Genomic DNA, 26,150 nt, shown 5'->3' on the forward strand with positions numbered 1-26,150 from the left:
AAGGGTCTATTCACTTTACTTACATGGGGATCGAAAGACATTTATTTGAAAAATGACTCATGTGCTACCAAAGTGGTCTTGTAGCAGGCACTACAGTTGGTTGCCTCCAAGTCGCCTGTAAAAGTTGCCTGCGAAAGTTGCCTCATTTGACCAGACTCTCAATTCAATCATACAGTTTGCATTGACATCTTGCCAAATAAGAGACAAAAACATTGACAAGAAAAGAGTAAGAGGACAAACATATCTTTGTAGTTGTGTTTTTTTAAAACAGAGGAATTTCTAAATTAAATTGACAGTGAGATGGACAACTGTCAATTTTGTTAGTTTCCCAATTTGGGAATTTTGAGTCAATTTGATGATCTTTTTGGGTGTAAAAGGAAAAATAAATTCAGGTTTTAACAACTATGACTACTTTTACAAACAAGATTCTTGTACAATTAGCTGAAAATTTCAAGACAAAAAAGAGTTGAAATTTTCTTGCATAATTTAATCTTTTAGGCAATGTCGCATCTCTTGGACAAGTAGAAAATGAAGGAAGTTGCTGGTGTGGTTTCTCTATGTTTGTTTAAGTTTATCGCATTAAATACAAATGAACATTTATGTCATAATTACAAACACATAATAATATCAGTGTCATGTATTTACAAATTGTTTAGTCTTTACAAACAAACAGCAGGACCAAGAACAAAGCCCTGTGGACCACATGCAATCACATGGAATAGATGATATTGAGCCTATCAATGTTTCTATATAACAAAAAAACCAACACGTCCTGATAAGGTAATACCAGTTACAAACTTGACCGTGTTCAAATAATCAGCTCAATATGACCAAAGGTAGAGCCTTGCGGGCAACTGGTATGTAGTACAAGAAGTTTTATTTAAAAAGTACCGGTACATATACGCCTCTCTTAATATTTATGCACGACGTCATAATTCTTACCCAAAAAGAGGCTATGGGCGCACGTCCCCCAACATTTGCAGTGGCTGCGCCCATCGCCTCGTTTTGGATTAGCATTGTGACGTACCTCATGCATAAATATTAAGAAAGGCGTATACCGTACATTCTTTGAGATATGACCCTGGGCCCAATTTCATAAAGCTGTTAAGCAAAAAATACTGCTTAGCAAATTTCTTTACTAATTTAACAATGTAAACACTATGGAATTTTGGCTGATAACCAATTTCTGTTTGTGCTTTTGTTATGTGCTAAGCAAGTTTTTGCTAACAGGCTTTATGAAAATGGGCCCTGGCACAAACAAATCTTGCAGAGCAAAAACAGTGTACCAGCCAAAATTCCATGAGGTTTACACTGTTGCAACTGGTGCCCCACTCAATCTTTATTAAACAAAGAAATTTGCCAAGCATTATTTTCTGCTTAACGGCTTCATGAAATCGGGTCGTGCTCTTTTCCTGGCAGTATATAAAGGCAGAAGAACTTCAGTAGGTCGATGAGCGGTAACTTCTACTGACAATAATAGAAACTTGCTGCAGCATACAGCAACAACTTGCACCTTTTAAGTGTACAATACAATGCACTCGTTTAGTTAACAGAAATCTGTTAGTTTGAAATAGCCGGTGGGGCAACCATTCACTCGCTATGCCGGTTGTTATAACAAATACTGAAGCTTTTGAAAACTAGCGTCTTTACTTTCGCCCTTTGATTTATAACAACCGGCAAAGACTACTGCTTTTTTTTTTTTTCGATTTAACAAATCAATACATGCATGACGATTAATTTTTTTTTATAAGAATTTCGGGTCTTTTGTTACCTTTCATCAACCAAAGCATGGTACTTTAAGCAAGAGACTTTTATAAACAACAAAGACCAACAACACAAACTGCGATAAAATTTCCAACGACAGCAAAAACTTATCAACTTGAGCACGTTGCCAAAAGTTCACCGACTTGAAATGGAAAAACCTAAGCAGTTGAAAACTCTTGAGGGCAGTATAATGCTCTGACTGTCAGCAGAGCTAGCTGTGTATGGGACCTTTCCGTTGTTGATAAACAAACCTAGCTTGTTGGCATGGTCGGCCGAATGTTATTGAAATATTTAATTGTAATTACAGATGTTTTAACCAAATTCAATATTTTCTGAAAGTTTTCATTTAAAAGATACCTCCCACGATTGTTTTCTTTATTTCCAACGAATTCAACACTATTTTTGAATAGTTGTGTGACACGATTACAAACTGTGGCCGTTTGTTTTTATTTTGCATTTTTGGCTTTCCATAGTTTTCTAATCACAGTTTGGCAAACAATAGCTTGTACCAAAATAACCATAAACGGCCGCAAGATCTGACCTATTTCCACTCGATTTAAAAGGTCAGAGCAAAAGCCAAGTCCTGAGTTGACATTTTCTACCGTTTTCCAAGTTAGTGTATAGTATCTAAGTTTCTAAAACAAAACCTAATTTCTGTTTTATATCAATTTTCCAGACACTTTTACAAAAAAAATAGTGTCTAAAACTTCTATATAGATATGAATGGTCTCCAAAGGAAGTATTGTTTGAAGCTTTGCATGGTGTGGAGAAATAAGAAACTATAAATAAATAGTAAACTTGCGGGTACAACCATGTGTAAATCTCTTAGGGTGAGTGTTGGCTCTGAAAAGAGCTGGTTGGGTCTCAACGTTTCAAACAGTATTCTCCTGAAGACGAGCAGAGCATACTGTTCGAAACGTCGAGACCCAACCGGCTCTTTTCAGAGCCAACACTCACCCTACACTATTTGTTCATAGTTTCTTCTTAGGTCTCCAAAGGGTTAAGGACATTCACTATGCATTATTCTGTGTATAAACTGACCTTGCATCATCATGCGTAGCAAACAGAAAGTCAATAAAGACAATCTTTCTTTACCCTGGGTTGTACCGGGTAGGAGATTCTGTCCCCCAGAAATTCTGTCCCCCTATGAGGTGAACTATGTACAAGTTACTTCTGTTAGCGCCCTCTTTTGAATCATCCTCGTCCAGCCAATGTTAATTTCTCATATGGGGGACAGAATCTCCGGCGCTTGAAGAATTTCCTGGGGAACAGGAAAAAAATTCCCGGCACTCAGGATCTCAAACCAACACTGACAGAATTTTCTCATTTTCCGACCACCACACATTTTCCAAATTTTGCAACTATACCTGCAAATTCCTTTCAAAGATTTCAACAAAACGCGAACTACATATTTACCAGTCAATAAATGGTTTCCTAGCCATCAATATTGACTACAGGTACACGGTTTTATGAACTAAAAACACGTTTCCGCCATTAAAGAAATCCTGAGCCGAACCGTATTCACCCTATTGTGTACTTTTGTTCATTTAGACATCACGTCACGAAGTCGTACAAGGCGTGTACAAAAAAACCTCGTCCATTTACAGCGTTTCTACTTCAGCCACGATTAACACAAAAATGGTTCAATGACTAATTCATATAAAAAATTCATCTCATCAACGAGTATGACACCTTACCAAATATGCATAGCACATAAAAACATGTCAAATCATTTACAGTATTGACAAGAAAATAATTTATTCACTAATCTCTCCTAAATGCCCCCAATGGTGTTAGTGTGAAGAGTTAAAAAAAGAAAAACAAACAAACAAACAAACAAGCGTAAAATAAAAACAAACAAAACGAAAGTTAAAAGAGCAAACATCTGGATTCTTTCATCACAAGTCACAAAATATTCTGATTGCTTTATCAAGCGCAACTGGAAGACTCAATCCAATTTCTTGCTTAGCAAAAATAAGCATAATACCAGTCATAAATGGTAGTGGTGAAATGGTACTTGGCTGTTAACCTTATTCTGGTAAGCATAATTTTGTTGTTGTAATGAACTTTATTTTTGTCTTTAAGCAGCTCTAGAGTCACATATTGTCTGCTAAGCAGAATTTAACGAGCAGGAAAACAGCCACAAACTTTACAAGTGACATGATAGTTTGGCTGGTAACCTTAATTTGGTAAGCATCATTTTGTTGTACTTGGCTACTTTTTGTGCTTAAGCAGCTCTAGGAATCAGTAGAATGATTGTTTGATTCTTTGCATAGTGGGAGCATAATCAGTGAGGTTGCGGTAGCACCATGTGTAACTCTCTTTTGAGTAGTTTTGCTTCTGAGAGAAACCGGTGGTTGACAACTCAACATTTTTATCAGTATGCTCGGATGATCGTCTTTAAAAATTGGAATGAATATCATGAGTTGGTCTTACAAACGCTTGATAAACATCACTGTGACTTGGAACAAAACGAAACAAAAACTTTCAACATTCTGTCAATTCTTGTATGAATTGAAGAAGAACCTTCAACAAATTAAAGTAACATAAAAAAAACATAACTGTTGAAACCCGGAGCTGTCCACTCATTCTTTTCTCCCATAAAACCAGAAGATGGAAGAAGATGCAGAAGAAATGGACGCCCGAGGAACAAAGAAGACAAGAATACTTGTGTTTTATAAATGGACCCGGGGGCATCTTGTATGTCACTTGGGGCGGATTTTCTCGTATAGGAACTGCCCGCTGATTGGCACCACGGCACCGTCGACTGTCTTTAGACTGCGCTTTTTCTGCATGTGAAAGTTATCCAGCACAAAGTTGTAGAATTCTTCTTCGACTTCCCAGATCGATGAGGCTTGAAAGAACTTGACGGTTTCTTCCGAGGGGGCGAGCTTGTGTGATGTTTTCCGTAGGTGGGACTTTTGACCTGATGAAGAGTGAGGACAGGAAAAAAGGTGTTATTAGAAACGGAAGAACCTCAAATTTTAAGTCCCTTTGAAAGTTACATGGACATTTTGAACACAATCGAGTCAACACAATTGATGAATGTTTCTAAATCGAGGAAAATAAATGATGCCATTGATCAAGTATTCATGATCCTATGAGCAAGGCACTTAAAGGCAGTGGACACTGTTGGTAATTACTCAAAATAATTGTTAGCATAAAAACTTACTTGGTAACAAGCAATGGGGAACTGTTGATAGTATAAAACATTGTGAGAAACGGCTCCCTCTGAAGTAACGTAGTTTTTGAGAAAGAAGTAATTTTCCTCGAATTTGATTTTGAGACCTCAGATTTAGATTCTGAAAGCACACAACTATGTGTGACAAGGGTGTTTTTTCTTTCATAGTTATCTCGCAACTCCGACGACCAATCAAGCTCAAAATTTTTGCAGGTTTGTTATATTATGCATATGTTGAGCTACACCAAGTGAGAAGACTGGTCTTTGACAATTACCAATAGTGTCCAGTGTCTTTAGCCTCTCAAACAAAATAATGTGGTTTATATATAGATGTAGGAATTGATAAACTAGCCAGCCGGACCACTGGGACAGGCGTGGTGTTTTTATCGTGCAATTGGACAGTGGACAACATTTCATGGAGACAATCCTAACCTTTAAGCTTGTTTTATAAGTCAATAAGTGTCAGGCAAACAGCTTCTGTTATTACAGCAGCTTTCACAGCTTTGATTATATCAAATGAAAGCTGACAGATATAAGGAACTCAAGTCTGTTTCAGACATCCACAAATCTCACCTCATGTGGAAAAAAAAATGTGACAACATTCAAAACTGACACATAAAGTATGGACTTGTGGTAAAATGAACGGTCTCCATTCAGAGCAATTAAGCCGCCTGTATAAATAAATACTAACCATTGACCATAGGTTTTCATTTGCTATAAATCTAATTGTAATATAACATACTTATGTAGGCTTTAAAGCCATCGGACACTTTCGGTAAAACAGTGTTGTCCAAAGGCCCACACTTCATGTATCACAACTTATATATAAAATAACAAACCTGTGAAAATTTAGGCTCAATCGTCGGGAGAAAATAATGGGAAAACCCACCCTTGGTTTCCGCACGTTTCGCCGTGTCATGACATGTGTTTAAAATAAATCTGTAATTCTCGATATCGAGAATTGATAATTGTTTTAATGTTTTCTCAAAAAGTAAAGCATTTCATGGAATAATATTTCAAGAGAAGTGTTTCACCATTACCTTCTGTAAACCCTGTAAATATTTGTAAATCTGTAACTTTTAAAAAAAAAATGTTCTCTTCCGAAAGTGTCCAATGGCTTTAAAGGGATGGGGTTTACACTCCGCCCCCATAACGCCACGGGGCATGGAATACGCATGGAATGTAGCTGCTCTGGAAACTAATTATTTTGTACCAAAATAATAACCTTTAACAGCCCAATATCATAGAACTGCTTTAATGTTTAAGCACAGAAACTAGCTAAGCATAAAGACATTTTGCTCACAGATTCAGGTTACAGCCAAGATAGCATGTCGCATGTACCATCTTGTGCAGTTTTCCTCAGCTGAAAATTGTTTTCTACTATCATCATCATTAGACCGTGTAAGTTTTATCTAAATCTGTGATCTTAGACAAGCTTTTTTCTTACTAATTCTGTACTGTTCCTTTAAGGGAGAATGATGCTTACAAATGGTATATGACAAACCTGTTCTGAATAATTCCACGGCACCCCTGAACATAGAGGGCAGCGCTGATTCCAACATAATAACAAACTCCTCCATCTCCTCCGTAACTCCTACTAGCATATAATGATTGGCTAAGTTGAATTTGGCTTGCTCTAACGCCCAGCGGCTACCGGGAACCCTGTAAGAAGAACAATAAGTTGATAATGGGGGTCACCAGTGAAAAGGGGAAGAGTACTGCGTGCAAAAACAGGAACGATCAGGGGTCGATTTCACAAAGATAGCCCTAACTTAGGACAAGTCCTAAGGATTAATAAAAACTTAAGGCTAGTCCTAAGTTAGGATGAGTAATTTGTCCTAAATCGCGATAAGAGTAGTATTAACTCTTCGTGAAACCACCCCTGGTCCTTGGGAAAAAGTAGGCTGTTTTTTTTTCTTTCTGAGGGTTAACCAAAGAGTTATACATAAGAACTAGAGGGCGCACTGGCCTGTACACGCGGCCCGGTATGTGCGCATGCTGCCATTTCCTAAGTTGACAAAAAAAGCAGCGCACAGCGTGTGTTTGTACGGGCATTTTGTAAGTTGACAAAACAGCATCGCATAGCATTCAATAAACACAAATTCCAATGTGTACTTCATATTCAACGCACATGCAGAATGGCGCGCGTGTCTCCTTGCGGTCCCGTCGCGTTTGTGCAAGCAGCATCACCAGTGCGCCCTCTTGCTCTTATATATAACTCTATGGGGTTAACAAATATGGGAAATCAGACTAACGTAGGAAGAATATCATGACGACTGCAAAAACTTGTAAACAATGTCTGTAAGGATTGGCTGTAAAGATTTAAAGTTTTCAGACCCGCGTCTCTTTTTTCTAAAAAAGATATAGACGTGTAGTCTTGGATCTTGGGCGAGTATTATGATCATGTTGTTTTCAAGACTGTGATTGGGTTTTCTTTGTTTAGTTTTTGACTTTTGACAGCATTGATCTAGCCTATAGCTGTCTGCAGTCTGGAGCCAAGACTCACCAGCATTCCTGAGCATGTCCACAGAAGAAGGGTACCTGAATCCACAGCTTCTGCTCCGAGCAATCGTAGCCTCGTCTGGCGACGCACTGATCGAATGTCTGCCATGAGAGACCAAGAAGAGTACAATGTATCATCGTTACTAATGACTATTGATTTATAATGACAATGGCAGGAATGAGAGATGGGATTGGTTTATGCTGTTACTAGAATAAAGATCACTGGTACGACATCAAGATCACTGGTTCCATGGGTGGGTTGGATTAGCTTCCCTGGTTAGATCAAGGAAGAAGTATCATCGTTACTAAAGACTATTGATTTATAATGACAATGGCAGGAATGAGAAATGGGATTGGTTTTCGCTGTTACTAGAATAACGATCACTGGTACTACATAAAGATCACTGGTTCCATGAGTGCATTCGATTAGCTTCCCTGGGTCGACCTGGGCTGACCGAGGTGCGTATCGTCATGTCAAACTAAAAAACCTTTCTCAAAGGCCACCATTTTGTTTGTAATTCAACAGGACTCTTTCAAGAAGTTTGACACACATTTTCACCCTTAAACCATCAACTGTGTGAGCCGGCCCAGGGAAACTAATCAAATGCACAGCCACCCTACATGAAGATCACAGGTTGTATATAAAAGTCACTGATATTACAATTTTCCGACAACAATGCTCATCAACTTTTGAGTATGCAACACAAGACTGGACAAGCACTTGTGTTGCGTTACTCAAAAGTTGACCGCGTGATGAAAGGTCAAACTCTACTGATTAAAAACTAAGTAATCAAAAGAAAGCAGTTGGCCTACTGTTGATTAATACCCAGGGATGAGAACAGTATCTTTACAGAGACAGTTGGCTGTCCAAAGTCACCCTAAACCCTGGGGTGTCTTTGGACAAGGTTTGACCCCCCCCCCCCCCAAGAAAAGTATAAGAAAGTTGGCGCGATATCACATGCTGTTCTTTAATATTGATGCTATTCAATACAAACATGAACCACAGAATTACAGTGTATACAAAATATTAGGAAAATCAGGTAATATTTGTCCAAAGTCACCCCTTTGAACGGTAATAAAAAAGGCACATTTTTGGTGAGATTTTCAGATTCTACTGGGAGTAGAGTTGAGATGTTTTTTTCTTGTCAAGTCAGCATCTCCAGGGCCCAATTTCACAGAGCTGCTTACAAGCACAAAAAACTATGCTTACCAAAATAAGGTTACCAGCCAAAGTACCTTGTCACATGTACAATTTGTGACTGGTAACCTGCTAATTTCTGCTAAGCAAGAAAATATCAAGCAATATTTTCTGCTGAAGCTGCTCCATGAAATTGAGCCCAGGGCCCAATTGCATAAACCCAGTAAGCAGAAAAACTTGCTAAGCACAGATAAATATTGCTTAGCAGAAACTGGTTACCAGCCAAAATTCCATTAAGTTTACCATTAAGTTTACATTGGTGCAACTGGTGTACACTCTTTTTTTGCTCAGCAAAGAAAATTGCCAAGCAATTATTATTTTCTCCTTCAACAGCTTTATGAAATTGAGCCAATAAAAGGTGGATAACCTTGTTACTCAAGAGACTTTAAAATGTTCTGAAATGAAACAAACAACCACCCTAAAACCCTCTCTCTCAGACATTAAAAGCTCCATTCAATCATCTCAAGAGTTATAGCCTTTTAAAACCATATTTCTAAAGGATGTTTATGAGTGTTAAAGGCCATTTAGGTTCGCCGTGTGAGGGATCAGAACATTTTTTAATTTGATTATCGGATGAGGTCGATGACTTGGAATGAATAAAACCGTGACAGATACAACAGAAACAGACAGATGTCTAGTATTTTTCTTGAAGAATAAACAGACTACCTGCACACATACTAAAAAGTAGGCCTGGGTGACTAGTGCGACCAGTGTCGTAGTCGAGTCGCGACTACCGTTTTTCAACTAATCGACTAATCATGCCACCACGACTACTTTAAAAATGGTCGCGACTACCTGTTTGGTGAACACATTGTGTTGATCACGACTACAAAACACAATCAGACATCAGTGACACAAACCTTGAATCCTTTAAGCTTGAATTCTACTATATTGCGCTTGCGGTAACCATTGCCACATTGCATCTTGAGAATCAAAATTTAGTTGCGACTCGTGTCCTAGTCGCGACTATTTGAGGTGCGACTAGTCGAGTAGTAAATTTCACTAGTCGCCCCAGAACTTCCAGACTTTTTAAGACCATTTGTAATGCTACCCTGGGCCACATATCATAGAGCTGCTTAAGCACAGAAAATAGCTAAGCACATTTTGCTTAACAGATTAAGGTTGGACTTGTCCTGCCCACTTCACGTTAGCAATATTTCATTTCTGCCTTGCATGGTTCATGCATTTGTACCAACGAGTCACCACCCACCCAGCAACTAAACTTGCTTAGCAGATTTTCTACTCATCAACTTAAAGAGCTCTGGTTCTGCATCATCGCAAAAGCTCCCGAGTTAGAATGAAATAAATTTGCTCAGCAGATTTTCTACTCATCAAACTTAAAGAGCTCTGCATCATCGCAAAAGCTCCCGAGAAAGAAAGAGATTCCCTTTTTAGAGCGAAATTCTTGGCATTAATGTGTCCAGCCAACTTCATGTCAGCAATATTTCATTTCTGCTTTGCATGGTTCAGTAATTTGTACCAATGAGTCACCAAACAAAATAAATTTGCTTAGCAGATTTTCTACTCATCAACTTAAAGAGCTCTGGTTCTGCATCATCGCAAAGGCTCCCGAGGAAGAAGGAGATTAGTCCCTTCTAGATCCGACATTCTTGGCATTAATGTGTCCAGCAAACTTCATGTCAGCAATAATTCATTTCTGCTTTGCTTGGTTCAGTAATTTGTACCAATGAGTCACCAAACAAAATAAATTTGCTTAGCTCATTTTCTACTCATCAACTTAAAGAGCTTTGGTTCTGCATCATCGCAAAGGCTCCTGAGAAAGAAAGAGATTAGTCCCTTCTAGATTCGACATTCTTTGCATGGACTTGTCCTGCCCACTTCATGTCACCAATATTTCATTTCTGCTTTGCATGGTTCAGTAATTTGTACCAATGAGTCACCAAGCAAAGTAAATTTGCTTAGCAGATTTTCTACTCATCAACTTAAAGAGCTCTGGTTCTACACCACTGCAAAAGCTCCTTGTGAAGTTAGAAACTCAGATATCCTCCTGAGAAAGAAAGAGATTAGCTCTTTCTAGATCCGACATTCTTGGCATGGACTTGTCCTACCCACTTCATGTTGTAATATTTCATTTCTGCTTTGCATGGTTTAGCTATTTGTACCAATGAGTCCCTGGAGTGACTCGGGAAGGAACATACCACAATCCTTGTGCCCAAATTCAGTAAATCAAAACCAGTCCCTGCCTGGACTTCCTATCATTTGGGGGGTTATCGCGACTGGTGGCCTCTCAAATCCAACAAACCTAATTTCCTTAAATCCCTCATCATCAGAACCAATTCTGAAATCTTCTGAGGATGCAGTACTTTTTTAAACCTTGCCAAATTACAAATCAAGATCAATATCTCCTGAGGAATCAGGAATATGAACGACCGAGAAGAAAAAATAATAATAAAAAAGTCAATTCTCAGTTCCCTCGATTCAAGCTCCGAAGACTTACTCAATTAAAACAGATGTGACAGTGAAAAACAATACGGGAATGAGAAGCACTCTGCTGGTTTTTTGACGGATTTATAATCAAATGGCGCAGCCCCCCAAGAGATTTCTATCCACTAAAGGGGAAGCATTATACGTAATTATGAAACCATCTTTGCGGAATTATGTCGGGAGTTTTATCTCAGGAGGGCGGAGAAGAGAAACATTACATCCATGTGTGATGCAAGTTCGGCGCCTGACAACGACTTCAGAGAGAGACAATAATCAACTTATGATGATTAATGAACGTTAAAAGCGAGCCATGGTTGAGTGCGTTATACCCAGGTCAATTCAAGCTTGTACTTCATGTACTTAGTTTAAATATAAATAAACAACGACCTCAAATGGTGAGTGAGTCAAATACCTCAATAAAAATGAAAAACCTTTCTTGGGTTTGGAGTCAAAAAAGTTATGGCGCGCTTAGAGAAATACACAAGTCTGGTCAACACATCTGTAAAATCAAAACAATATTTGATATTTTGTTCATCATTATTAGTCTAGGACTTCTTAGAACAGAATAGTCAATGCTAAAAAAAATTACACTTAAGAACAAAGTAATGCCTCCAGTGAACCAGCTACATTGTATTTTAGGTCAAAGTTCTCCAACAACAGCTCAAACAAACAACTTTGCAGTTTAATCAGGACTAAAATTGAAGATCTTGGCCAGCTGCTGGGTATTTTTACTTCTTCTTTTTCATTTGGTTAATTAATGTTTTTTAATAACAACTGAATTTTGTTTCTCAGTTATTTCTTTTGAACCACCTATCCACAATTTCGGGGTAAAAAAAGAAGGGAAAAACAGAAAAAAAAGAAAAAAGGAATTTCTTTTACCATTGACTATTTTATTATACACCTACATATATTTTGACTAAATAACTTTCTCCGGAGACATCTATAAAAACAATTTTTTTAAAAATATACTTTAACATCTCTTATATCTCTGAGAAGTCTCCCGAACCTCCGATTATCTACTCCGCGGCAGTAGAATTTAGCAAGACAGTTCTCTAAGAACAAACTCTACCTGGCAAGTAGATACACACATGGTGTTACCGCAAACCAAAATATACATTGATACCTCAACACCATGCAATGCCCCAAATCCTATATCTCTATATCGTTGCGGTACCCGCTGCCAAAAAATAGGGTTCAAACTGCCTTTAGCTACCGGGCAACCTTGGTAGTCTAGTTGGTAAGACAATGCTCTAGAGTTGCAGGGGTCGTGGGTTCGAATCCCACCCGAGTAACATGCCTGTAATATTTTTTTCACAGGACTCAGGAAAGTACTGAGTATACAGTGCTAAGACACAAGGGTGTATGGGTAAAAAAAAGTATATATATAATATTATTTATCCCGATGCAAATTTAACATCTCTGACATCTATATTGAAGCAACCATCTCAAGATGTTCCTCACTCTCTTCTTACCTCTTTATATGTACTTCCTTGTTGTCTTGCCCGCCTCAGCTTTGGTCGTAAATCGTCTCCGTTTCTTAAGAAGTAGTAGTAAGATACTAGTCTATCTAGAGGTCGACGGATGATGTTAATGTAAAGTGGCTGCTGTGATGATCCATAGCTACAGTGTCAAACAAATTAGTTCAAAATAGTCAACATAAGTATCAATTGGTTCCAAATGACGAGTCAAATATTGATTGGTTCCAAAAGACCAAGACAAACATTGATTGTTCCAAACAATCTCTACAAATATGAATTATTTTGAAACAACCTCTGTACAAATGATAGTTGTTCTAATTGATCACTGCAAATAATAATGGGTTCCAGACTGATCAAAAACGAATATTGATTGGCTAATAAATACGATCAGTAATATACAGCTTGGTCCTAATTGATCAATATTTTTTTAGATTGGTTCCAATTGATCAATACAAATATCAGTTGGTTCTAATTAATTATCAATATAAATATTGATCAAATCTTAGTTTCAAAAACTTTTGACGCATAAAATTTGATATATTTTTTTACACAACCACGTTACTTTGAAGTGAAATGTTTCTCAAATTTTGTTAAACCATCAAAAGCTGCTGTAGGCTTCTAATCAAAGGTTTGTATCGCCATCAAATTTAAGAGTGATTAACCAAACCATACCTTCCCTTTAAACCTTGATAAAAAAACAGGCAATTTCAATGAGGTATTGTGAGACTAATGAAAGATTAATATACAAAAAAGCTATCTTGAGAGCACATGGTATACAGATCAACCCGTATTTATCATGACTCATTGACACAGTCATTGCGCACCAGAAAACAAAGACTTGAACAAATTGAGGGTTAGAGGAGTCACCCTTCTATTTTTTTCTTTTGAGCTGATGACAACAAGCTCCAAAGGATGCCAGTCTGTCAGACCAAAACCCTCGTTGATCAAAGCTTAATGATGCAGAAAGCATCTGGTCTTCTCTGTGTCCGTCACACACAGGATCGGGACGACGGCATATGGGGCGACGTCGTGAAAATTGATACTTCATGGCTATTAAATGACGGTAAATGTAATTTTGACCCATGGGCAAATTCCAGTAACATGATTTTACTATCATAATGTTATGACGGGACAAATAACTTTCAATGATGGCTGTCAGAAGGAGACAGTGAGTAAACAGAAGTTTAACAGGATATGGGGGAAAGGGGAGAAGGGTCAATAATGAACTGTCAGTTAAAGGGAAGGTACACGTTTGGTAATTGTCAAAGACCAGTCTTCTCACTTGGTGTATCCCATCATAACCATAAAATAACAAGTCTGTGAAAATTTGGGCTCAATTGGTCATCAAACCTGCAAGAAATTGATGAAAGAAAAAAACATTCTTGTCGAACGAATTTGTGTGCTTTCAGGTAGGAATAAAAGACTTCTAGCTAGAAGTTTTTATTATTTTAGTGTGAAACTACTTCTTTCTCAAAAACTACTTTACTTCAGAGGGAGTCGTTTCTCACCATGTTTTATACTATCGACAGCACTCCATTACTCATTACCAAGTAAGTTTTTATGATAATATTTGTTTTGAGTAATTACCAAACGTGTACCTTCCCTTTAAAGAGAGTCAGTGAAAAACACGTCAACGAGAGTCAATGAGTAAATGAGGCCAAATTTCATGGCTCTGCTTACTGCCGAATTCTGCGCTTACGGTCACCATTCTCTGTTAACTGTGCAGGCGCCAAATGTATGCTCTAGCTGTGTAAGCGAAGAATACCTAGTAACGTTGATTCTGCACGCGCACAAGCAAAAATTTCCTGCTTATCTGTGAAGTTCGCTTGACGTAAGCACGGATACCAGTCAAAGATGGTATGTGATATGATAGTTTTGCTGGTAACCATATTATGGTAAGCATAATTTTGTTGTGCTAAGGTGCTTAAGGAACTCTATGAACTGGGCCTATGCCGATGTTAACTCCCTCACCTTCCAAAATCTATAAATGCTAAGTGGCCATGGTAAAACGCTGGTTTCTTTGCTGTCCAACTCGTGACGTTGTGAACAAATTTCATCTGCAACAAAATAGAAAGGAAAAACAAAGACATTATATTATCCTTTTTTGGGTGGGTGAACCGAACCTTGCAATTCCCCAATGCAAATTTAACATCTATTATATATCGTTGCAGTACCCGCTGCCAAAACATGAACTGCTCGAACTGCTTCTAGCTACCGGGCAACTTCGGTAGTCTAGTTGGTAAGACACTGCTGTAGAATTGCAAGGGTCGTGGGTTCCAACCCCACCCGAGTAATATGCCTGTAATATTTGTTCACAGGACTCGGGAAAGTACTGAGTATACAGTGCTAACTCACATCGGTGTATGGGTAAAAACCAAAATTAATATTCTTGATCCTCTATGCAAATTTAACATCTATTATAAATAATAGAACAATAATAAAACAATAATAGCAAGACCCCACAAACAGGATCCCCTTAGGTTGCGTGTATTTTGGTTACATTCAAACCAAGAAATTTTAACAGAAAGGAACAATAGGTGCACGATTCCTATCACAACGGAAAACAACGGGGTCTACTCTGCACCTTGAACACCCAGCAGGGTGGATACGTGCGCATTACAAGTCTTATTATAATTATTATTATTATTCTTTGTTAGGACAAAGAGTTGTTCTTTGTCAGGACAAAGGAGGGTCCACAGTTAAGGCCGGTTAATAGTCTGTTGCACGATGATCGCACGATGGAAATCTTTACGCGCGACTATAAAAAGACTTAGTATCAGTCTTAATATCGCGCGCAAGATATCCATCGCGCAACAGACTATAAACCGACCTTAAGAGGCCGTTTGTGGGGGGGGGGGGGAGGGGTCAGCTATCTCCTCTTCTTTCTAACCCCTCAAAGCTTACAGGGTACCTCCAACCCAACCTTCCATCAGTAACAACTTTATCGATTCACAATGCCAGCAACTAGGGGGCTTTACCCACAACAAGAATTCATTATCCACCCCGAAAATCCATTTCACATCAGATGACCCTTGAAAAAATACCCTCTTGAAAGGAAAAATCGAGGGGAAAGTGATGTGTATATAGACGGACATTAGTGCCATAAAAATAACACTCCATCGTCAGCGAGTCTGAAGCTACGATTGATTGAATTTCACTCCTGCTTTCTTCTTGATAAACAATGATGACATGCATTCAGGACAGGAGTATTAGGAAAAATAAAAACATGTTTAGCGTCTTCCCCTTTTTTTTTAAAGGAAAAGGGCCTGTTTTGTTTATGTTTTTTGGGTTTTTTTTAAGACAAAAACGGCTGGGCTTTTTTTCTTCTTTTCAAAACTTATTTTGATTAGCTGAGATTTTTAAAGTTTTTTTTGTCTTCTTCCCCTGTTCACACAAATAAATTCCTTTAAAAAGAATCATTAAAAAAAGAAGGAAAAAAAGAGGCATCCTCTAAAAAGAAAGCAGGCGGGGGACAGGAAACATGTTTTTTGTTTTATTTGGCCTTATACATGTAGGTTCCATCAAACCCTTTTTAAGAAACTGATCGGACCAACCCCCCTCAAGTAAAAAGAACTTTTAAATTATTCACCCTGGAGGATGAGCAATTGACGGCTTGCCACCCCCATATCACAATGCATTGGCCTGTGGCAAGGCACTCCAATACATGTTTCAATATTGTTGTAGGACTTCATCATAACAGCTAAAGGGGATGGGTAAGCAGTGGTTTTTGTTGGAATTCGTTTTTGTTGTTGGTGTATACCCGATCCACTGCCACCCAATACAGTTGGCTCTCTGATGGCTGAGTGATATACCATGATATTATCGATAGTATCAGATATTGACATCAATGTTTACTTTATAGCTACACTTCGAAGCCCAGATACAACTTTTTGTGGTCAAGAATAAATTAATCTCATTTTTACAGACAATGTTCTGTGCATCATTCTTACACTTAAAAAAAAAAAAAAAAAAAAAAAAAAAAAAATTATTTTGAATTTTGAAACCTGCAGAAATTTTCCCAATTTTGTAAATTAATTTTTCTGAAATTGTTTGAATATTTACATTTGTTATATTTATATTGTTATAATAATAAAAAATAGAGAAACAAAAAAAAAAGTGTTTGGTAAATGGATTGTGTAATTCCTCACTCTTTACCAATTTATTTGTTCTCATTTTGTGATTTTTAATTTTTCAGCTTTTTAATCTTTGTCTTTTTTTGCTTATTCAATTAATTTATATTACTGTATTATGTGCTTGTGTGCATTTTATGAAAACCAATAAACTAATAGGTGACTTAGTTCACACAAAGCAATAGATGTATTGCACTAAGCGTCATCAACAGCCATATTTGATGTATAAACAATGCAAAAGTGCATACATGTACGCGCTGCGCACAGCTCTTAGCCAATGATAGCCTTGCACGCATGCACATTTCATCAAATATGGTGGTTAATGACGCTTAGTGCAATCCATCTACACTCGCGCTCTTAAAAAGGCCATTATTAATATAGATGTACAATAACCCACAATAAGAAACGTTTCGTGAGATAAGACCCTCAGGCTACGCACAGTGGAAAATACTAAGTAAGCGAGGTTTGTGGTGACTACATGTAAACAAAATCTCTTTTGTGAGTAGAAGTGGCTCTGATGATAGCCAGTTTCAGCCTCAAATGTTTCCTGAATGTCCAACTTTATGATGATTCCTTTATGGTACATCAAACAGCGTCGATACGAAACTTTCTGAAGTGCACCCTGCAGTGTATGGGTTCTCTCGTTGCAACTCCCCATGTCCCACTGGAAATAAGATCCGTTGAGTGCGAACGCTAACGGGGGAAGAAACTAACCAGTTTCCGCTCCGATCTTTTTACTGGCGGTGAAATCAAAGTCAGGGTACCGCTTGAAAGCTATTAATACCCAAATGAGTTTGGCATTGAGAACGTGAGTAACATGTTAAGATGAACGATGGTGACTAATTAAAAAGTATAAAAATATAATAGTCCACTAGTTTTTATTTTTATTTTTTTCTTGGTACAGCAGCTTCGTCACAGTCTTGGCTGGGGATTTGAACCCGCACTCTGCTGATTAGAAACACCAGAGTTTGAATTCGGTGCTCTTAACCGCTCGGCCACGACACTTCAGTATAAAGCATTATGAGGAACATTTCACTTCTAAGTAATTCAGTTGTGTCAAAAGATAACAGTTCTTATGCCCTAATATTTGAATCTGAGAAGCATGACCTCAGAATGTTTTTAAGATTGTGTATTCCCATTATGGATAATTCTTCTTACATGGATATTTCGCTCTGCATTTTCGCCGATTTCTCAAAATGCAACCACCTTTTAAAGACAGAGGACACTGTTGGTAATTGTCAAAGACTAGTCTTCTCACTTGGTGTATCTCAACATATGCATACAATAACAAACCTGTGAAAATTTGAGCTCAATCGGTCGTCAAAGTAGCAAGATAATATTGAAAGAAAAAAACGTTCTTGTCACACGAAGTTGTGTGCTTTCAGATGCTTGATTTCGAGACCTCAAAATCTAAATCGGAGGTCTCGAAATCAAGTTTGTGGATAACTACTTCTTTCTTGAAAACTACGTCACTTCAGATGGAGCCGTTTCTCACAATGTTTTATACCATCAACCTCTCCCCATTACTCGGAATACCAAGTTAGGTTTTATGAGGATAATTATTTTGAGTAATTACCAATAGTGTCCACTGCCTTTAAAATGACTTTTTTGTATAGATCTGTTAGTTTATCGTGTACACATTAATATAGGGTTAAAATAATCAAACGTTTAAAAATGAAAAAGTATAGGGCTTACTTTGCCTCTAAACTGTTTCCCCAAATGAAATGTGAACTTCTTTGTTCACACAACTGTTCGAAACATCTGAGCCCAAATTCATGGCTCTGCTTATTGCTGAATTCTGCATTTACAATCGCCATTCTTCGCTTACTCTACCTCATTTTTCATAATGAAGTCTTTGTGTAGAACGAAACATTCTCGCCCGGAAACTTAAAATTGCAAAACGCTAGCCAATAAATTCAAGACTCCCCCTGGGCCAGCGGCTTCTTAATGCATGTAGATTATTTTGCGTAGTGCATACTAAAATATACCGGGGCCCGGAAAGTTGAATTCCAAACGTCCATATGAGGAGGAGAATATTGAAGACAAACAAAGAACAGGTGGAAGAACGGCTGTAGGGGTAGATGAGAGATGCGTTTGTAAAGATTCACTACTACTCGGACCGTCAATATCAAGACGCATAGACACGCTCAGCTAGAGATTGCAGTGACGTTGGAGTAATTACTATCGTCCGCTCTAGCTACATTGTAAAGGGCAGTTGATGAAAGATGGTTGAAACCAGACTCTTTGTTTTTCAAGACCTTCCGAGAACGCTCAATAACCTCAAACTCTAAATCTGAGGTCTCAAAATCAAATTCATGGAAAATTACTTATTTCTCGAAAACTACGTCACTTCACAGGGAGCCGTTTCTCACAATGTTGTATACTATCAACCTCTCCCCATAACTTGTTACCAATTAAGGCTTTATGCTAATCATTATTTTGAGTAATTACCAATAGTGTCCACTGCCTTTAAATCACATTTGCTGTGTGATAGACATTAAAAACCCAGTCCATTATCGTTAAGAGAAAGGTTTGCCCCCAGTGCTTCTGGTGCTGCAGATTGCGACACAGTAGTAAATCGTTATAAGGCCAAATAAATTAAAAAAACAGTTGATCGTCCCCGCCTGCATCCTTTTTGGGGGCCGCATCCTTATTTTTTATATTATTTTTTTTTGTTTTGATTTTTGTACAAAATAAAAAATAAATAAAAATGCATCCTTTAAAACGCGTTATGCTCTCGAACACGTGTAAATGTCTGTTTCATAACACAATATTAGTGAAAGCCTACCACATCTTTTTAGTGTAATAATCCGACCCTGTTAACACGGGTCCTCAAGCAAATAGATTTAAAATAAGTTTGCGGTGTTTCAAACTGAAGAATTTGTGGCCTGTTTTATTTGAAATACTAAGCGGCCATCTTGGGGGAAGAAAAAAAAAAAAAAAAAAAAAAAAAGGCCATCATCCTCCTCTTTTTTGAAAAATCCGGACGATCAACTGGTATTATTTTTTTGGGGCCTAAGATGCTGCAAGAAGATTTCATAATTCATACATAGCGTACCTATCATCATCATAATCATAGCGTAGCTGTCATAGATGTAATGAACGCCTTGAGACACCTGTGATAAAGCACTGTAGAAAAACCTAAACTATAATTATTAATGTGCGTAACATTTTCATCTTCCTTACTCTGGTTTGTTTTTATACATTCTGAAGATTCTTTTCAATTTTGCATACTATAGCCAGGAGGTGATGTATGAAATCAATAATTGAGACAGAAGAACATAATTTTGCGTTAATAATTTAACTTTTTTTTTTCTTCAAGCATGACAGACATCTCTTTTAGTTTGAAAGACGTTGACCCCAAAGTTTTCAGCAGTGGATGTTCTACGTGTCTGTGGAGAGTGAAATTCGGACATCGGATTGATATGGTTTTGGGAGGAGTGAGTAAAACACGATTGAGACAGAAGAACATAATTTTGATTTAATAATTTAACATTTTTTTCAAAGCATGACAGGTATCTTGGATTTTGAGAGACGTTGACCCCAAAGTTTCTGCAGTGGACGTGCAACGTGTCTGTACAACAAAGAGCGGAATTGTACACTGAAGGGTGGAGTGAGTAAAACATAATTGAGACAGAAGAACCTTATTTTGAATTAATAATTAAGAAAATTGTTCAAGCATTGACAGGTATCTTTTTTGCCACTTCAAGAGCTTAAAAGCTCCCAACACCACGAGTAGTCCTGCATTCTCCTGAAGACGAGCAGAGTATACTGTTCGAAATTTTGAGACCACGGCAGCTCTTTTTAGAGCCAACACTCCCACAAAAGAGATTTACACACGGTTGTACCCGCAACTTCACTATTTATTTATAGTTCCCTCCTACTTTGAGAGTCGTTGACCCCAAAGTTTCAGCAATGGATGTTCAACTTGTCTGTACAACGGACATCCAAATTTGACATCGGATTGATTTGGTTTTCATCGAGGGGGAAAAGTGAGTAAATCACGCCTCATTAGGACCTCATCGAAAAAAGCCGTTTCCAGCACTTTTATCCGTCATAAAGTCCAGCACAAAACACAGAGCTTCGGGTTATGAGAAATTGAACCACGTCCCAATCACGAGCTCAACCCCGTAAAAGCATCACCGTTTTGTTACTAATCATTCCCCTCTATGGAAAGGGAATCCCCTCCCATCTCTCTCCCCCGAACAAAAGAACAGGTGTTCTTTCATTCAAAGTCCCCCACCAGTCCCCCCCCCTTAGTGACAGGTGAGGTATGGCTTGGGAGGAGTATATAAAAGGGGCCCGGATTGATTGGTACAATTGATTTGAACGTGTGAATGAACTTGGTTCTTTTAATTGTTACGGGGCTCCCCTGCCGTATCGGCTTTGATTTGACGAAAATTGATTTGACAAGAATAATGGGGGCGGACGACCCTTGCTAAAAGCGGAGGCTGTCGTTTAAGACGAGTGAAGACGTGACGTCATTAAGAGATTCCAAATCTGTGGGGGATTCTGTAAGGCAATCTGCTATGGCATCCAGATGTATTTAAGCCGATATTGATTGTTGGGGTTTTGACAAGAACAATCCGAGGTTTGGGAATCGTTTGAAAGGGAGTGAGTCAGACACAGAGCAAAGGATGAAACAATGCTCAGTAATAAAGTCGGAGGCAATTACGAGAAGTACGACTAAACCAATCTTATTTGTAATGAAAGACAGTCAGGTTGGCATAGTGGTATCTTTGCTTCGCCTCCCACCTCTAGGACCCTGGTTCAAATCCCACTGGGAGAACTGTGGGTTTTCAGTCCCTGCCTGATTGCGTGGAATAATTCTCTGGGGTTTTTTCCCTCTACATCTAAAAACTGAAACTGCCTTCCTAAATTTTGAGCCTTAGTGGGATACAAATGTTTTATATCACATCTTGATTTGAGTTTCTAGTCACAGTTTGAGTTTCCTGAACTTTATATTTATGAGTTTCTACCCCCTGGAATCCGCCTCGGCTTGATTGCTTATCCATTAAACTTACTCTGTGTTATTTGTTCTCCACTTAATCATCTTCCGAAATGAAGGAGTGTTAGCGCAGACTCTAAATTATCTTCAAGGAGGAGGAATGTGGTGTATTTACACTGGTGTGTGCATCTTAAATGGATGAATATGGTCTTATTGAGGTTAAAGGCAATTAGGTGTACCTTTATTTTTTTTTGAACCATTCGATTGTTTTAAAGACAGTGGACACTATTGGTAATTGTCAAAGACCAGTCTTCTCACTTGGTGTATCTAAACATATGCATAAAATAGCAAACCTGTGAAAATTTGAGCTCAATCGGTCATTGAAGTTGCGAGATAATAATGAAAGAAAAAACACCCTTGTCACACGAAGGTGTGTGCTTTCTGATGCTTGAATTCGAGACCTCAAATTCTTAACTTGAGGTCTCAAAATCAAATCCGTGGAAAATCACTTCTTTCTCCAAAACTACGTCACTTCAGAGGGAGCTGTTTCTCACAATGTTTTATACCATCAACCTCTCCCCATTACTCGTAATCAAGAAAGGTTTCATGATGATAATTATTTTGAGTAACTACCAATAGTGTCCACTTTCAAAAGAAACAAGAGATGTACAAACCTGATCTGCTACTGACATGGTGTGCATATTTCTGGTAGTGTTTATATGTAGAACATTGAATCTGTTTGAATGGCAGAGGTCGTACGCGATTCCCGTGAAGGAGGTACTGCCTGTTTTAGGCACTCTGTTGTAAATGACGACGAATTCATCGGTACTGGATTTACTGGCGATGCTCGGAGTACTTCGCATTCGTCTGCTGTTGGATTTTTCTAGAGTTTCCTCTGTAGAAACGATAAAAAAGATGGAAAGAAATGTCAGATAAAAGTTTCGACCATATAATACCCCTGCAGCCGATTTCACGAAACGCTAGGATTAATCCTAACTCGAGTTAGGACGAGTAAACGGTCCTAACTTAGGATGGATTCAATGCGTCATACGTATTTGGATACGGAACTGAACCCGTCCTAAGTCCTAAGATTAATCCTAAGTTAGGAAGAGTTTGGTGAAATCGATGGCTGGTGGTTTAAAGTTAGTCATCGGAGAGTGGGTTTGAATCCCGGTCATGACACTTGTGTCCTTGAGCAAGATGCTTTGACCCAGGGGTATAAATGGATACATGTGAGGGTAGCGGCAGCCCAGGGGCTGTATACACCCGGAGAGCTGAGAAAGATTAAATGAATGTTATTTGCCTAATGACCAGAGTATAAAAAGTTCTATGCTTAATATAATAACTAGAATACCCATGGCATAGCATAGAATGCCCAAACCAACAAGCAACAACTGCAGACATAGCCACAGTCAACCAACTGGACAATGGGTGGCGCAACTGTATGATGTACTTTGCAATCTGAACTTAGGAAACATCAACTGTCAACAAGAACATAAAAGTCAACAAGAACATAAATATATTTTGACAACATTTCTGGACACAAGGTCTACATTTGATCTGCTATGTAACAGATATGCGCATTGTATGTTGAAATGTTGTTTAAACGTAAACTATGTAAACTTAAAGGCAGTGGACACTATTGGAAATTACTCAAAATAATTATTAGCATAAAACCTTTCCTGGTGACGAGTAATGGGGAGAGGTTGATGGTATAAAACAATGTGAGAAACGGATCCCTCTGAAGTGCCATAGTTTTTGAGAAATAAGTAATTTTCCACGAATTTGATTTCGAGACCTCAGATTTAGAACTTGAGGTCTCAAAATCAACCATCTAAACGTACACAACTTCTTGTGACAAGGGTTATTTTTCTTTCATTATTATCTTGCAACTTCGATGACCGATTGAGCTCAAATTTTCACAGGTTTGTTATTTTATGCATATGTTGAGATACACCAACTGTGAAGGCTAGTCTTTGACAATTACCAATAGTGTCCAGAGTCTTTAAAAGTAAACTATGTAAACTTAAGACACATTTGTGCCCAAGTTTATCAATCCTGTACAACTTTAAGGTAGTGCAAATGAACTGCAGCTCAACATTTCCAATTCTACAGCCATAAATGATTCTAATGATTATAGCACAAGACTCTTGCCACTGTACTTCGGCAGTGACTTCCCTCAGCGAAGTTAATGCTCTGTCCCTCGGATCATACTTAACATCAAAACTAAACAACATCCGTCAGGAAAAAATATCGCCCCGCATTTAGGAATCCAATCGCGTTCGCCGTCACCACGTGTCACTGCGTTCGGGCAAGGGCTCTTCCAACCCATATCAAATTGAACATATCTTAAAGACACTTCAAACAGCATCGATGGGGGGCTCCTCCATCGAATGAGGCTGACGAAACATGAGCAGCCTAGACCCCGAACTGGGCAAAATTATTGACCAGATTTCTTTCTAGAGGGGGGTTGCAACTGGGTCAGCAAATGACAGGAAGCCCAGTAGAGAACACGTTTTCCAAACGGCCACCTGGTTTTTGGAGTTTGTCCCTCGTATGAAATCTGAGCTCTCTCTCTCTCTCTCTATACAGATTGTAAATGGGTAAATGCCCAATGATATGTGCATTTATGTACATAAGCCCCGCACACAAATCACCTTGCTATTCGCATTATTTGCGCCGACATGCGCATGCTAAATTTTTTTACCAAGTGACTTCATTCATTAATTCAGAAAAGGGAAAAGGGAGCTAGGCGGAAAAATCAGTGGGCTGGATATTATTTTTTTGATGGAATTTTCGAGATCGTCTTTGAAGGACATCACTACATCAACCCGCTCAGGGACGTAATGAGTGCATCAATTACAAACTAAATTCACATGGCGATTTAGTTTCTGCTCCGTTAGGTGGAACTAAAACGATTTCTTAATTATCTTAAGAAAAGTTGTAAGACAAGAGAGCAAGTTATTGATGAGATGATCTCAGAGTTCACTTCCCTCATGCTCCAGATATTAAAGCAATAGATGCTCTACAAATGATCAAACAGTTTTCTGATTTGCAAGCCTTGAATTTTATTCTTCAAGGGGCACAGCAATTTTTCTCTGGTAAGGGCAGGCCTGGAAATTACACAGAGGCCATGGCCTTTGTTGCCCCCTGGTCTTGGTCTTGGTGCCCCTGCAAAAGTTTCCCATAGACATTAGGATTTTCTAATGGAAGTGCCCTTTGTAAACTAGCCTTGCCCTCTCAAAGATAAAATACCAGGGGTGGATTTCACAAAGGTAGTCCTAACTTAGGACTTGTCCTAGGCAATGCTAAGAGATAGGACCAGTCCTAAGTTAGGATGAGTTACTGGTCCTAACTTAGGACCAGTCCTATCTCTTAGCATTGCTTAGGACTAGTCCTAAGTTAGGATGAGTTACTGGTACTAACTTAGGACCAGTCCTATCTCTTAGCATTACTTAGGACTAGTCCTAAGTTAGGATGAACTTAGGACCAGTCCTATCTCTTAGCATTGCTTAGGACTAGTCCTAAGTTAGAATGAGTTACTGGTCCTAACTTAGGACCAGTCCTATCTCTTAGCATTGCTTAGGACTAGTCCTAAGTTAGGACTACCTTTGTGAAATCCATTCCAGGCCTGTGTAAGGGGCACATCAATGAAGAAAGATTAAATTTGTATTGGAACTTTGCAAAGGGCACCACAGCAAAATAATAAGGCACCACAGCAATCGCTGTGTGTGCGGTGGGTTAATTTGAGTTCTTTATTTTGTGGATTCTGGTAGTTGTTATTTCCACAATTTCCAAGACAAAGTCTACAAACCACAAACTACAAAACAAGATGGGCATGATACTTCATTGAGGAAACAAAGGCGATTTTCTTCGTGCCCCCTGGTCATTGCCTTGGTGCCCTTGAAATGTTCCAGTAGCAATTTGCTATTTCCTCATAGGGTGGCCTTTACCAAGGAGAAAATGCCTTGGTGCCCTTGCCCTCTCAAAAACGAAGCATAGATGTACAGGCCTGCCAGACATAGTCTATACACAACAAACTACAAAATAAGACATAGTCTATAAACCACACACTACAAAACAAGACGGACTTGACTGTAAACAGAATACTCCCTACAAAGCGTACTGGGACTTAGAAGTTTTGCAACAAATCTGACTCACTGTCTGAATGTTTCAAATCAATCTCTCTGTATTCAACTGCCATCCCACATTCACGTCTAAATCCGAGAAACTTTTGTCCCATTTCAATCTCATTCCGGTCTCATTCTGCTAATCTTGTCCCTACCACTCCCCCATGGCCTCATCCGGCTAGCAAAAAAAAAAAAAACAAAAAAAAAAAAATCCCAATTAATGCTCCAAATTCCTAAAGGAAGTTCGCAAGAATCCTGTCTCTTTTTACACCCCAACATGAAATATGTCACGGTGAGTGTCGGACCAACTCAATCGCCACTAAGACTCAAGTCACATTTCATTATCTCTCCTCTTTTGTCGGTGGGGACGGCTA

The 26,150-nt window shown here is 38.5% G+C and overlaps 1 protein-coding gene across 1 annotated transcript; it reads right to left on the reverse strand.

The window, feature by feature from the left end:
* Positions 1-4,028: 4,028 nt before the first annotated feature.
* LOC117303356 (heparan sulfate 2-O-sulfotransferase 1-like) lies at positions 4,029-25,889 on the reverse strand. The gene is made up of 7 exons (XM_033787525.1): positions 25,808-25,889; positions 22,321-22,541; positions 14,540-14,625; positions 12,563-12,710; positions 7,452-7,549; positions 6,450-6,607; positions 4,029-4,690 (listed from the first exon to the last, which is right to left on the reverse strand). Exons 1-7 carry the CDS (start codon positions 25,887-25,889, stop codon positions 4,470-4,472), a joined length of 1,014 nt encoding a protein of 337 aa, XP_033643416.1. The 3' UTR covers positions 4,029-4,469.
* Between the last annotated feature and the right edge of the window lie 261 nt (positions 25,890-26,150).

This window comes from Asterias rubens, chromosome 19, assembly GCF_902459465.1.
Source record: "Asterias rubens chromosome 19, eAstRub1.3, whole genome shotgun sequence".
NCBI classification, from domain to species: Eukaryota; Metazoa; Echinodermata; class Asteroidea; order Forcipulatida; family Asteriidae; genus Asterias; species Asterias rubens.